Below are 15,557 nucleotides of genomic sequence, written 5' to 3' on the forward strand. Positions count from 1 at the left end.
CGTATATGGCATTACAGTGTAAACACTTTTATCATTTACATGCGCTCTTTCTCACAGTAATCGAACAGATAGTATATGTGCAATATTTAAACAGTCTAAGAACTCACAAGAGGTGTCTGCACTGTTTTGAGGAACTGAAGTGCCTCCTTCGGCGCAAATTTCGGGGTAATACTTTGATGCATAAGTTCGTAGCGTTTTTGTTTTGCATATTGGTATTCCGGTCACTGTGGGTTTATTTAGCTATTGTCATTTTGTGTTTGTAGTTCACTGCTGCTATTTAGGTTTACATTTTGTTATCTGGAGACAGTGAGTAGGGCTGCAGACGCTAGAAAATGGAGTGCCAATTTCCGACATATTCTGCTGTTTGAATTTAACACAGGAGACTCAGCCAGAAACATTTCCACCATGTTTGGGGACAATGACATTTGACAGAACATTCCAAGCAGGGGCGCCAACTTATAAAAAATATTGAGAGGGGGTCCATACTGGGGGTCTTGCCCCAGGAAGTTCTAAAGTCTTTTTTAAATATTTTAGAGTCATGTGATCAACATTACAACCCTGAACACTAGGCCTTCGATAACTCACTCAACACTCCATAAAACTCGATAAGCCTGACACATTTCCTGGCTTTGAAGAAAAAAAAAAAAAAGACAGAGAGAGAGAGAAAGAAAGAAAAACATAACCATGCATGGTATTTTCGTAAAAAGATAATTTAATTTACAGTAATAATTATGTTTAAAGACTCTTACAGAGCAGTGAATATATAACTCTGAAAAGACTGAAATTACATTTAAATAAATCCTAAATGGCAGTTATAAGAGTCGAGGGGCATGAAAGGGAAGCAGTGGTTGGGAAGGGAGTGAGACAGGGTTCTAGTCTCTCCCCGATGTTATTCAATCTGTATATTGAGCAAGCAGTGAAGGAAACAAAAGAAAAATTCGGAGTAGGTATTAAAATCCATGGAGAAGAAAGAAAAATGTTGAGGTTCGCCGATGACATTGTAATTCTGTCAGAGACAGCAAAGGACTTGGAAGAACAGTTGAACGGAATGGATAGTGTCTTGAAAGGAGGATATAAGATGAACATCAACAAAAGCAAAACGAGGATAATGGAATGTAGTCGAATTAAGTCAGGTAATGCTGAGGGAATTAGATTAGGAAAGGAGACACTTAATGTAGTAAAGGAGTTTTGCTATTTGGGGAGCAAAATAACTGATGATGGTCGAAGTAGAGAGGATATAAAATGTAGACTGGCAATGGCAAGGAAAGCGTTTCTGAAGAAGAGAAATTTGTTAACATTGAGTATAGATTTAAGTGTCAGGAAGTCGTTTCTGAAAGTATTTGTATGGAGTGTAGCCATGTATGGAAGTGAAACGTGGACGATAACTAGTTTGGACAAGAAGAGAATAGAAGCTGTCGAAATGTGGTGCTACAGAAGAATGCTGAAGATTACATGGGTAGATCACATAACTAATGAGGAAGTATTGAATAGGATTGGGAAGAAGAGGTTTGTGGCACAACTCGACCAGAAGAAGGGATCGGTTGGTAAGACATGTTCTGAGGCATCAAGGGATCACCAATTTAGTATTGGAGGGCAGCATGGAGGGTAAAATCGTAGAGGGAGACCAAGAGATGAATACACTAAGCAGATTCAGAAGGATGTAAGTTGCAGTAGGTACTGGGAGATGAGGAAGTTTGCACAGGATAGGGTGGCATGGAGAGCTGCATCAAACCAGTCTCAGGACTGAAGACTACAACAACAAGAACAAATCCTAAACTATCATCAAAAGAATAAAACATAAAATATTTCTGTCACACAGTAATAGCACTTAGATTAATAAGTGAAACAGCTAATTTAAGTTTACTTTGAATAAGGTTCAGGGTTCATTAAATAAAATCAGTAACTCAAAGTTAATACTTCAATAAAGTTAATAAAGTTAATACAGTGTGCCTGATACTTTCAGTCAAAACGTATGTAAATAGCAGGTTTTAATTGGGTCTTACACCCAAAAAATATTTAAGTATTTTAAAATAACTAATACAATACTAAAGTAATGCAGTAGTAAACTAGCACTAACATTCCAATATAAGTTTATGATTTTACAATGCATTATATAACTAATAATGTTCTCAAATTATTAGAGTGCTCCGCCCCCTCCCCATAAAAAAACTAATTCTTGAGTAGGCTCAGACCCCCTCAGGCCCCATGGAGTCGGCTCCTGTGATGCCAAGAGAATGGTTTCCTCGTTTTAGCAGAATAGTTTTACCATTACTCGCCACATTCAGGAAGACCTCTGTGGTTTGATGAGGATCGTTTAAACGCTTCAATTCACACTTATTCAAGTCAGGGAAGTCGATTTGATGAACTGTGATCATTCCACCATCGTGTGGCATTTGTGTGCAATGGAGGAGGTTCATAAATCGAGTGTTTGGGTGGTGCACGCTCTGAGCCAAAATCACAAAAATCAGCAGGTAATCTTATGTGCATCTCTGCTTGCTCGTGATCAACTGGCTCGTGAACAACACCAGCGATTCTTATTGTGTATTGTTACTGATGACAAGAAAAAGTGTCTTTATGCTAACGTAGGGGAAAGAAAGAAGTGCCTGAGGGCACCCATAGCAGCAGTTCCCTGTACAAAGACCTGCATGCAACCACAAAACATAATGTTATGCACCTGGTGGAGCGACGACAGTGTGGTGTGCTGCGAATTGATTCGGCGAGGTGTAACCATCACTGCTGATATGTATTACAAATAATTGAGAGATCTTGCACACGGGATTCAAGGAAGCTAAATTGGGATGAGAAGCTAGGAACTGTTCTGCATATAAGTTCATCTGTTCAGCTATTATCATGCACAAAGCATCATCCGCAAAACACATGAAAGAACTCATCACATCATATTGTTTTAGATGCACAACTGTGCCACTACTACCACTGAACAAATATTGATTACGAAATGAAGTAGCACGCACAAATGCACTAGATACTGTCTGCTGCAGTAGTGTCTCATCGTCAGATGTTTCTGAATCGAAGTCACTTTCACTAGGCTCAACACCCGTATCTTGAAAACTTTCAAAACTGTCACTGAAATTTTCATCACTTTCCAAAAGCAGCTACTCTATCTCCGAATCTGGTAAAAGACTTCTTTCACCATTGCAAAAGATCACTCACTAACGCGGTGGTAAACACGACGAAAAAGGTGCGCTTTTGCGGTTGCTTCACTGGACGCATACTATCGACGTCCGCTCGAGTGAACAATGTTATAACTAGCCTAGAACAAGCTGTGTTGCCTGACTAGAGCTACCATCTAGTGGACGAAGCTCAACTAATACCACAGTGTCAACGGCAGGCCGATAACACGTCATTCCACTAACTATTAGCCAATGAACGTAGTGGACGGATATATCCATCGAACCCACTATGAATTAACAGAGCGTGGGCGGATATATCCGTCATACCCACTTAAATGGTTAACCACACTGATTGTTGGGGCAGCATATCATGCCCTAAATTCCTCCTGCCAACAATTATTCATTGTTCATACTTGCTCCCTCTTTGAAAAAGGCTCTAGCTAGATAGGGTGACCAAATTATTTTCAGTGAAAACCGGGACACTTTCATCCGGGTCCCAATGGAAACCTCATTCCACATGTACCCAGGTTTATTAATTTTAAATATTAATGTCTTGTTGATACATTTTGTTAACCCGATTATTATAACTAATAAGAGGATACAAAAGATTGATATAATCTAGATTATCTGCATAATTAATGATATTTGATAAACGTGTACAGTAATAAAGAAATGTATTACGATTGTACAAAATTTTACAGCCATTCAACTTTTAATCAATTAATATTAACATGAGCTTAAATATTACTGAGCACTTGTAGATGGAATTGACTGTCCTTGGAGAAAAGGGTATTTTTCACTGCCTCCAGCCTTCTTGATCATGTCTTTGTTCTTTGAGGCACAGTGATAAAACTCGGCACAATCACTTTTGTAGTTGTACAGGATCTGCAGGATTGCTTCAAGAGAGCCCACCTCCATTCTGTTTCTTTCATCAGTCCACTGGATATTCATGAACGAAAATATTCTTTTCACATTGGCATTATTGGCTGGGATTGCAAATAAATACCTTGCAATTATTACCAACTCAGAGTAATGCTGAAGACTGGCACAGTTTTTTAAAAAAACTCACCCACTTCTCATGACATTCCAATGGTGTTTTTTTTTCCATCATTCCACTTGTGAAGAGTTTCTTCAACAAAATTTGTCAGTATACCGAACTGATCAAAGAGAATGGAATCATCGATTTCAACCTCTTTACTCTTCAAATAAGAAACTGTCTCTTCAACACTTTCCCATTTTGGCACTCTCTTGAGTGAGATCCAATCAAACACCGGCGATGAGGGTAAACATGAGGCGCTCCATTTGCTGAGATATTCTACACAAGTGTCATAAAACTTATAACTTCTTCTCTAAAACTCCTTTCCGCTGCATCTGATACTTATGCTCTTTTAAGGACAGATTTAACATTAAAAGAAATGAACTGCTGTTCTCTCCTCTTAGTAACAGTTTCCACAGTATTCTTCAAAACATCATTTACCTCTATTACACTTTTCGTGCTTCCCTCAATTTCCTTTATCCCATGCTGCAAAGTGCTAAGCTGACTGTGAATGAACCATAAGTAGGCTTCACTTAAAGGGTTACTGAAAAACTGAACCAATATTTTGGGGGCTTTGTCTTCATTTAGGACAAAATCTTTTAACGGTTCAAACAGGCGGATTACTCTTTCAACTGCTGGAAACAGTGATAACCAGCGAGTTTTCGAGTGACACATTACATTCATATATTCAGTTCCCACATAATCACATAACTCCTTAAGCCTCTCTGTTCTAACAGTATATATGTAAAAGTGTGAGTATACCTTCATGACGATAGTTTCAACATCACAGCTTAAACTGTCAGCAGATGTCTGCACGCTATTGTGTAAAACATGTGCAGGGCACCCTATGCCTTCAATATTTTCATGCAATGTTGCCTCTAATTTGGTAAATACGTTGCATTTGCCTTGTCTTTTTAAAACGCCAAAGTTTGTGTTGTCTCCACAAAATACCACACATTTATTTTTCTCAAGATCAAACATTTCGATAGTATTCATACAAAATCTTTAAATTTGGTCAGATGTTTCATTAGGTAGGGAACTCAACTTCAAAAGTTTAGTCTGAATTCCCTGATTAATATCGAAAAACTGAACAACAAACGGAAATATTTTAGTGGCCTTATGATATCCCTTAGAAAGAAATTTTTGATGTATTCAAGGCTTTCCTTTACACTCTGGGGAGCAATAACTCCTTTCACTAAGGCTGGCACTTAGTTCTTACTGAACTAAACTTTTTTGCAATGGAAGAATCATCAAACATAATGTGTTAAGCTTATTAGTACAATCACTAGATCTATAAGTTTGGTGATGTTTTACCGTGTGGTAGGCTAGTGTAAGCTCGGTTGCTCGAAATTGCGTCTCTTCGCTTGACTGATGTTTCACAAAATAATTTCGTAGAGTTTTACTGCAGCTCGGTGCACTGTATCTGTTAATGTGTTTCTTTGACCTGATGAGATCAACTATGTCGGAACGTCCACCATGGCTTATACTAATAAAACAGTTACATACGAAACACTCTGCTTCGTAATCAAAACGACCTTTCTTAATGAAATTCCATTCCTTGGAATATCAGTCACTGAACTTGCAGGCAAGTTTCGGCATTGCGTTTCACAGTACTGCAGCAATAATACCACTAATATGAGAAAAAACTATTGCAGTTTGTCTGACAAAACATCAACTACTACACTGTTCTGACAATCAGTGTGTAAGTGGCGCTACAATCGGACGGTTTCATAGCTCTGTTACAATAATACAACTTACTACTTGTTGGCCAAAGTACCGCTCAAAGTAAATTATTGCCTGAGTGTATCAATACTGATACTGTGATTACTAGTATGGGACAATGGAGGTTTTAGACAAATAAGATAAAATATATTAATTTCTTGTGTTGTATTTCCTTTAATATAGCGAAATACCAAAAATTTGAGAAAGTTTCACGAAATGTATTTAAAAACTGAATTCCAGGACTTTTGAGCGTCCCGAAACAAATTTTCGGGGTACTGGAATACAAGGATGAAAACCGGGACAATCCCGGTTTTCCGGGACGTTTGCTCATCCTAAGCTAGAACAACTGGAGACAGCAGTCGTGTGTGTGTGTGTGTGTGTGTGTGTGTGGTTTTCTTTTTTTTTTTTTGAAGAAGGCTTTGGCCGAAAACTGGTGTGAACATTGTTTTCATTGGACGTGCCTGTTGCTCGGTATGTGGGCAGTAATCTACAACTTCTCAATATTGTTATTCCTTCACGAAGTTTGTTGTAAATAATCCACTGCATTTCAACAGGAACAATGATGTACATAATTACAACAACAGAAGAAAAAAATTACATTCATTACGCTACGTTGAATTTGCTTGTGGCACAAACAGGGGTTCACAATGCTGCAGTCAAAAGTTTTGATCACTTACCCATTGATATAAAATGCCTGACAGACAACAAAATAAAATTTGAAACTAATGTGAAATCGTTTCTCTTTGGCAACTCCTCGTGTTCTACAGAAGACAATTATTGTGATGTGTAAATGATGATGGTAGGAATTATTAACATCTGTCTACCTTTAACTAAAAAACGAAAAAAATGCATGGAGGCATATTTACCAAACAAATTGTTCAAATAAAATTGCTCATTACACATCATCACGATTTATTGTGCAAATGATATAGAATATTAAACTACGTAATTAACTAACTAAATGTTGGTACATCACATGCCATGGTATAGGCTTATACAGGCCTACTATTAAAACCTCAAAATGGAATTTAAAAATGAAATCAAGCAGATGATCAAAGTAGATGTACATTGTAACATACTTGGTCATTTCTGAAAAACAGAGTTACTGGTAAGAAATATTCCGGGAAAAGAAACAAATACGTTATTGCTGGGAAGGTAAGCCTCCAAATTCAGTAACTAAAAAGAATGACTTACATACATGTTAAAGTAAAACATCCGTTTTACAGGGGTCTTATCACATTTATAGAATTTCACAATGCTGGAATATCTTTAAAAAATTATTTTGGTTTTTAACCCTGTAAACCGCTATTTTTGATCACACACTGACTGACGCACCAAGGTAAGATTTCAAACTGAGAAGGTACGTAAACTACGGTGAGATTAATGTACTGATAATCTAATAAAACAAGAACTGTGTTTTGCATGGAGCCATCCCTCTACGCAGTTCCGTTTTAATAATCGTTCGCTTTGTCGACATGCACAAGATACGATAGCATGCCTTACTTCATTACTCACTGCTCACTTTTATGGGTTCATGAAAAACATTTAGGTAAGTTTTTTGCAGAAGTCAACATTAAGAAAGTTGTAAATCGGGATAGACGGCTGAAAATGGTACCACATTGCTTTCGGACTTCCAGCTTCATTTGCTATCGGTACAAATACAATATATGTGGAATCGAATGTACTACGAACCTTTTCACATCACATCCTTCTCTTTTTAGTTATTCGAAATATGTCAACACAAAAAAAGTTACCTTAACGAGCCGAAATGTGTCGTATCGATAGAGCAAATACGCTTTTAAGAAGAGAAAAGCATACGAAATTGCTTTACTGACGCTGTGTTATTCATTTAAGCACTGTAATTTTTTGTAGTTAAGACATCTGTTGCCTGCAAACGAAAGAAATAATGAACAAGAAGCAATCGTAAAAAGTAGTCTGCTAGTGTTTGGGGCTATTTAAGATGGTGACAGGCCACACACACACACACACTGGCTTCAAAACAACGTACAACCACAGTCGCGACACTCTCGATGATTTTTGTTATACACCGCGACAACAGCTACGCTGCTGAATACGGTATTCAGTAAATGTAAGCAGTATCGTTTATATTCATTTTTAACATGGTTATTACGAAAGGCAGCGTGTGTAGCGCAATCAGTTGCAGTAATAATAGGAAGAAGACACCACATTTGTCATTCTTCAGGTTTCCTAAGGACCCTGAGAGGTACGAAACATCACATTAGAGCGCTATTTATTTACGATTTTTTTCTAAACTGTATTGAATTACTGAATTTGTTTTTCTGTTTTAGGAGGAAAAATGGTTAATAAATAGTAGAAAACAAGACCTGCTGCAAAAAGATGCCCTTTATTTGCACAATAACGTGGAGTTTTGTGCGTTATATTTCGTGCCAAACCAGTTCATGAGCGCGGAAAAGAAGAGATTGGTATGGAATGCAGTTCCTACGTTATTTGACGTTCCAAATAAGCCACAACTAGTGACGATGAAGAGAAAATGGCCATACAAAAGTGAAAGTGTTACTGCAAAAAACAATAAAACTGTCTCCTGACACAGAAGAAACAGCTACCACAAGTGTTCCTACACGAGAGACATATATAAAATCCCTACCAAAGGAATCTGCAACACAGACATCTTATGAAGATGAAATGCTTAGATTACATGAAATTATTCGCATGTTGGAAAATCGTGTGAAATGTAAAAACGTGCAAATCATTAGACTTCGTACAAAATTACTATGTGACGAGGAAAGTATCCATCGTACAAGTAAACTGCAACCACAACGTCACAGGACACAAGTACAAAAGGACAAGGTCATTTTAAAACGTATTGGTTCCAAGTACTTGAAAAAAGATGCTCTCGATTTATTGATAGGCCTAAGCCAAATCAGTACAGGGGTGAGTGGGGGAAATACACGCACCTAAGGAAAAATCGATGTGAACCATTCGTTACGTCATTAAAACCTACGAAAATAAGTACATACCATACACTGGACATTTCTCCACATATTCCAATCGTCTGTAAATTTTTATATACAGTACCTTAATTTTGAACATTAAAATAAAAAAAAGTGCAAATCCGTGGTATTCCCCACACCTGAGGGTAATGACACGCAAAGTACTGGTAATAACACGTAAAACAAACAGACCATAAAAATGTACAATAATTGCTATTTTTATTTGCTCATTACTTACTACAAATAGTAAACAGTATATTTAAGAACGAAATAATGTAATTCTACAAACATCTCTTATAATTTTCGTTTTTTACATTTTTATTGATGTGAAAAGAGTTCATTTTTCTCATACAGCAAAGATCGCACTTGTAACCTTTTGGAGTGTTCCAGCCACTACATTCTTCATGACTCCATCTGCTACAAGAAATATATCGATACCATAGTTCTCCATCGTTCTCAAACTCTCCGCAAACTAAACAGACATTTTCTGAAATCGCCAATGGATCAATATCGTCCATTTCATCGTCATCGCAAATGTTCTGTAAGTCCAGATTTAGGTCATCCTCGCTGCTACTTCCACTTTCTTGGTGGTGTTTCTTCTTACACAATGTCTGTTTCTTCTTCGAGACTTTTGTAACTTGCAGATTTCTGCTCTTATCTGCTTTATCCTTAATATTTCTTTTTTTGTTTCCTTCAGCTTACTTTTTCATGGCTTCTTTTCGTTTCTTTATTGATAACTCTGTTAGCAGTTTATTCTTCTCTGGAGTTGCTGTAAGGATAACTGACTTTCCCTTCGGCTTTCCCTTGGCTTGTTTCGTCTTAGGAAGAACTTGTTTTTGTTTTGGAACAGGAGATATGTCAAATACACTAACGTGCTTGACACATGCACTTTTAGTTGATGTTGTTGTGACCTCTTCTAGGCCTACTAGAAGTGGAACATCTTCTGCTGAAGATCCAGGAATCTGTTCTTGACTACTTTTGGGGATATGCGGCTCGTTTGTAGATGCAATCACTTCATTTCCATTTGTTGCATTCAGAACATCTTCATCTTCAAGGACAACATCTCTGAAGATCTCACATTGTTGTAAGTCGTCATGCTGAAATTTGTTTGGATTGAAAGGGCAAATCCCACATGCCTTAAACCCTGACTGCCCTTTGTCCATGGTAGCGACCTTAATATATGCCTTATTAAAAAGTTCTGCTAACTCATATGGTGTAATTTTTTGATACACCTGTGACTTCATATATATGTCACATTCACGATTGAAGGCTGATTTCAAAGAGGAAAAGAATGTTACATCTAGTGGTTGAAGCTTGTTAGAAGTGTGTGAAGGTATGGTTACCATTACAATAGAATGTTTTTTACAAAATTCAAAAATATCAAGTGGAATGTGGCTGCTGTGATTATCTAAAATCAGCAGCACGGGGTCATCAATAGTTGATTTTACATTGTTCTGAAAATGTTGGATCCATTCAAAAAACAATGACTCATTGGACCAGCCATTGACGGAACAACCATATATTGTTCCAACTGGTCCACCTTTACTTAAGAGATTTGACGTCCTCTTCCTGAGGAAGATAAACATAGGGGGGATGTAGGTACCAGCAGCACTGAAACAACATATCACAGTCACGTTTTTCCCCCTTTCCCAAGACGCGGCCCCACCTATTTGTTTAACACCTTTAGGAGCTAAAATTCTGTCAGGCTTTAGTACAGTATTTATGCCCGTTTCATCGACGTTGAACACTCGCCCCTCTTTAAATTTACATTTTTCAAAGACACGTTCCAAATTTTTAAAATATGCATTAACCTCTTCTTCATTAAATGCCTGTATTCTGTTAATGCTAGTTGCTTCAGGTTTTCTCATGCTAATACTTGGGTTTCTTTTTAAAAATAGAGCTAGCCAATCCTTTCCAGCTAACCTAGATGACTTATCAAAATTGTTTGCAATGTTGTTAGCCTCTGCATACTCAAATGCAATCTTTCGCAGCTGGATGCATGTAATGCCATAGAACAGCTTGGCCATTGTAATAATATGATCCCTAATCTCAATTTCCTGTTCTGTCGAAAATGTTGGGTTTCTTCCAAGTTTTGGACCGTCGGTATTTTTAACCTTCATTCTCGTTTGCAATGCAGCTTCATGAATCCCGAAAGCTCTTGATACTTCTCTTATTTTTCTTCCAGATTTGATGGCGTCAAGAGCCTTACAAAGTTCCTCTTGCGTCCATTTTGCTTTCTGGGTTTTTCTTTTATAATATCTACCCATCTGAAATTTAAAAAAAAACCTCGTTAGTATTGAAAATATAACCTGGAAGGGGGAATACCACGCACTTCAACAGCTGCGTGGCATTACCCCACCGTAAGTTCGATGACTAACCTAAGCATAACTCGGCACCTAATTCAAATAGTGGGACAAATCTAAGATATAATTAAAGGTTTCATCTAGGGTTAGTAGTTGATACACAAGAATTACATTAAAGCAACTTATAGTAGCACTTACCTTGCAAAATACAGCTGACCAAAATTACATCAGACACGCCGAAAATAAACAATACTTCACTGCTCCAACAATGGCACTGGAAAATGGCTGGCATAAGCTGCATAGCAGTTGTTACTCCTGCCGGCAGGGTGTAGCACCAACTGGGAACAGCTTGTGATATTCAAACTGCATAAATCAGCCTGCGTGGGAGTACCCACATGCGTCTAATTCCCCCACCTTCCCCTACCATTGAATGGAAAACGTGGTGCGAGATGGAAAGATGAAACTAAATTATTTGCACTTAATTTGTTTTATTGTAGTACTCAGGCATACAGTTTTTTATCACACTGCTTTAGCCTTCCATCAGTACGTACCTTACAAAGGTATGTCGAAGATATACAATTAAACTATGGGCTAAACAATAATATATTTCATCTTTTAAAGCAGAAAGTGCAGCAGTTACCAGAAGCTGATGTAATTGTTAATTTGTCTATGGATGAGATGTCACTAATGGAAAATTTGATATATGACAGCTCTAGAGATTGTGTTATTGGATTTGAAGACAAGGGTTTCATACGTACGTCTGTAGTTGCCAATACTGCATTAGTTGTAATGTTTAACAGCATCTTCTCAAATTTTAAACAGCCATTAGTATATTAATTCTTCAAAGGACCATTAGGAGCCACCCATCTGACGCGCATATTTTTTGAAGTTGTCAAAAACCTCACAGAGATTGGTTTGGACTAATATTCGTTTGATTTTATTTTCGGTAAATACACTCCTGGAAATGGAAAAACGAACACATTGACACCGGTGTGTCAGACCCACCATACTTGCTCCGGACACTGCGAGAGGGCTGTACAAGCAATGATCACACGCACGGCACAGCGGACACACCAGGAACCGCGGTGTTGGCCGTCGAATGGCGCTAGCTGCGCAGCATTTGTGCACCGCCGCCGTCAGTGTCAGCCAGTTTGCCGTGGCATACGGAGCTCCATCGCAGTCTTTAACACTGGTAGCATGCCGCGAGAGCGTGGACGTGAACCGTATGTGCAGTTGACGGACTTTGAGCGAGGGCGTATAGTGGGCATGCGGGAGGCCGGGTGGACGTACCGCCGAATTGCTCAACACGTGGGGCGTGAGGTCTCCAAAGTACATCGATGTTGTCGCCAGTGGTCGGCGGAAGGTGCACGTGCCCGTCGACCTGGGACCGGACCGCAGCGACGCACGGATGCACGCCAAGACCGTAGGATCCTACGCAGTGCCGTAGGGGACCGCACCGCCACTTCCCAGCAAATTAGGGACACTGTTGCTCCTGGGGTATCGGCGAGGACCATTCGCAACCATCTCCATGAAGCTGGGCTACGGTCCCGCACACCGTTAGGCCGTCTTCCGCTCACGCCCCAACATCGTGCAGCCTGCCTCCAGTGGTGTCGCGACAGGCGTGAATGGAGGGACGAATGGAGACGTGTCGTCTTCAGCGATGAGAGTCGCTTCTGCCTTGGTGCCAATGATGGTCGTATGCGTGTTTGGCGCCGTGCAGGTGAGCGCCACAATCAGGACTGCATACGACCGAGGCACACAGGGCCAACACCCGGCATCATGGTGTGGGGAGCGATCTTATACACTGGCCGTACACCACTGGTGATCGTCGAGGGGACACTGAATAGTGCACGGTACATCCAAACCGTCATCGAACCCATCGTTCTACCATTCCTAGACCGGCAAGGGAACTTGCTGTTCCAACAGGACAATGCACGTCCGCATGTATCCCGTGCCACCCAACGTGCTCTAGAAGGTGTAAGTCAACTACCCTGGCCAGCAAGATCTCCGGATCTGTCCCCCATTGAGCATGTTTGGGACTGGATGAAGCGTCGTCTCACGCGGTCTGCACGTCCAGCACGAACGCTGGTCCAACTGAGGCGCCAGGTGGAAATGGCATGGCAAGCCGTTCCACAGGACTACATCCAGCATCTCTACGATCGTCTCCATGGGAGAATAGCAGCCTGCATTGCTGCGAAAGGTGGATATACACTGTACTAGTGCCGACATTGTGCATGCTCTGTTGCCTGTGTCTATGTGCCTGTGGTTCTGTCAGTGTGATCATGTGATGTATCTGACCCCAGGAATGTGTCAATAAAGTTTCCCCTTCCTGGGACAATGAATTCACGGTGTTCTTATTTCAATTTCCAGGAGTGTATATCAATGGGATATAATAAAGTTTTAAAACAGTCATGCTTTTTATTGAGATAACCTAATAGCACAAAGAGTAAGATGGAAATTATATTTTTGGAAGCAGGCTTCCTGCAAAGCAGAACGTAATAAAAGGTCATGTGTTGCTTCATTTTTAAACAGGGAAGGGCATCTATATACTTCATATGTGGGGTATACAGTGTGTATTCTCTTACTTACAGTGGAATAAGTGCGATTGTATGCTACTTCTTAAGTATTTCTTCAAGAATATGTTGCAGCTTATGTCACTTCATTCAACAGTTCGTGTTCTGTTTACTTATATTTCATGATAATTTATGTCTGTCGCTGTTCTCCTAACACTTGTGACGCAAAAATATACTAACTATTTTGGGAGGGGCGCTAGTGTCACCTGAACTGTCAAATGGTAACAACTTTCACAGCAGTGAGTGTCGCGACTGTATATATTAGACTGTTGTACAACCACAGTCTAATGTTAGACTGTGGTATATATTGCCGCCTGCCCTTTTTTTTTTCCTCGATGGTGCCATCTCCTTTCTTCTTTTTATCTTTGTGGTCACAAATGGCAGTGGAGCAACATAGGCCTACCTGAATCAAATGTTCAACACATTCTCCAGAATGGTTTCAAGAAAAGAACAGTGAGTGCAAAGTTTGTTTCGCAGACTTTGACTCATAAACAAAAAAGATGACTCGTGGGCACTTGCTATGACTTGACTGAAATGCAAAATGCAGACAACTCTTTCCTGGAGAATATCACCTCGGTTGACAAGACTTGGTGTCATCAACATCAATTTGCCACAAAACTGAAGTGCATAAATTCAGATGAAGGGTCAACACTTCGACAGTACAACCGATATTCAGACCAGTGTGATGTGTCAGTTGAACATCATCCCAAAGATAGACTTTTCTGACAGTTTCGCATGGTTGTATGAATATTGTGTGCATTGTACTTGTAACAATCCAAGATTTATGGTAACTTCTCGAGGCAACCAGAATTTGCGATACCACATTATTTTCAGGAATGTTTATTCCGATTTTCGGCTGCAAGGTATGAGAGTCATGTTTCTCTCATAATTTCACAATACACTGACTCATTTACGAAATTCTATATCTGTCAAAAATTGTCTATTATGTAGCAACATTTAGCATGTTTCTGTGTGATAATGTTGTGTTATGATATTAGCTATTCTACTAATTTTATTTCCCTTTATAGTGAGCTAGATTTAAAATAAAGTGTGTACATACATGAAACACATTTTGGTTTTAATTTTTTCTTAATATCATTCATAAAAAATGCCACTTGTGTGTGATTATTTTCCACATTTAATTTATATGATGTAAAACAAAACTTTATTTCTCACTAAACAAAGAATTATTCTTATATTCCAGTGTTATAGTTAACTTCTTCAGAAATAACTTATGTTAATGTAAGAGTTAAATGTAAACAAACCTTTTGGCTTGGCATATAGTCATAATTAGTTAATTTATTTTCTTAACTATGCAAATATCATCTGTTTCTATTACATTTTTAGAATTTTGCATCCACAAATAAATAATTAATTTAAATTTGTCTCTATTATTAAGAGCAGAATTTACACGATTTATCAATTTCATTAACAGAAGTTTCTAGATGCATCCCCAAGGAATGCTGTTTTCGATGTACAGGTTGGTGCGTAAGTTCTGATACACAGAAGAAATTTTAGTCATCAATAATATATTCTGCTTCACTATTTACAGCAACCTGCTAATGCTGGGTTAACTTCTCGATTCTGCGACTGTAGAAATCACATGATTTTGAGATGAACTCATCGAGCCATGTTCGATGTGCATTTTTACCATCAAAGGAAGGAAGTTCCTTGAAGGTAGTAGAACAGAGGGTGGTAAGGTGAAAATCTGAGAGCATGAGATCAGGTGAATAATTTGGGCTCAGAATGACTTCTCAACCCAGCTCCTGTATAGTGTTTTTTGTCAATCTAGCTGAATGCAGACGCAGAATGCGATTGGC

The 15,557-nt window shown here is 38.9% G+C and overlaps 1 protein-coding gene across 1 annotated transcript; it reads right to left on the bottom strand.

Annotated features, from left to right (window-relative positions):
* Window positions 1-9,559: 9,559 nt before the first annotated feature.
* Window positions 9,560-10,981, bottom strand: LOC126425255 (uncharacterized). Its single transcript, XM_050088226.1, has one exon. It carries the CDS (start codon window positions 10,979-10,981, stop codon window positions 9,560-9,562), a length of 1,422 nt encoding a protein of 473 aa, XP_049944183.1.
* Window positions 10,982-15,557: the final 4,576 nt, after the last annotated feature.

This window comes from Schistocerca serialis, chromosome 10 (genome assembly GCF_023864345.2).
Source record: "Schistocerca serialis cubense isolate TAMUIC-IGC-003099 chromosome 10, iqSchSeri2.2, whole genome shotgun sequence".
NCBI classification, from domain to species: domain Eukaryota; kingdom Metazoa; phylum Arthropoda; class Insecta; order Orthoptera; family Acrididae; genus Schistocerca; species Schistocerca serialis.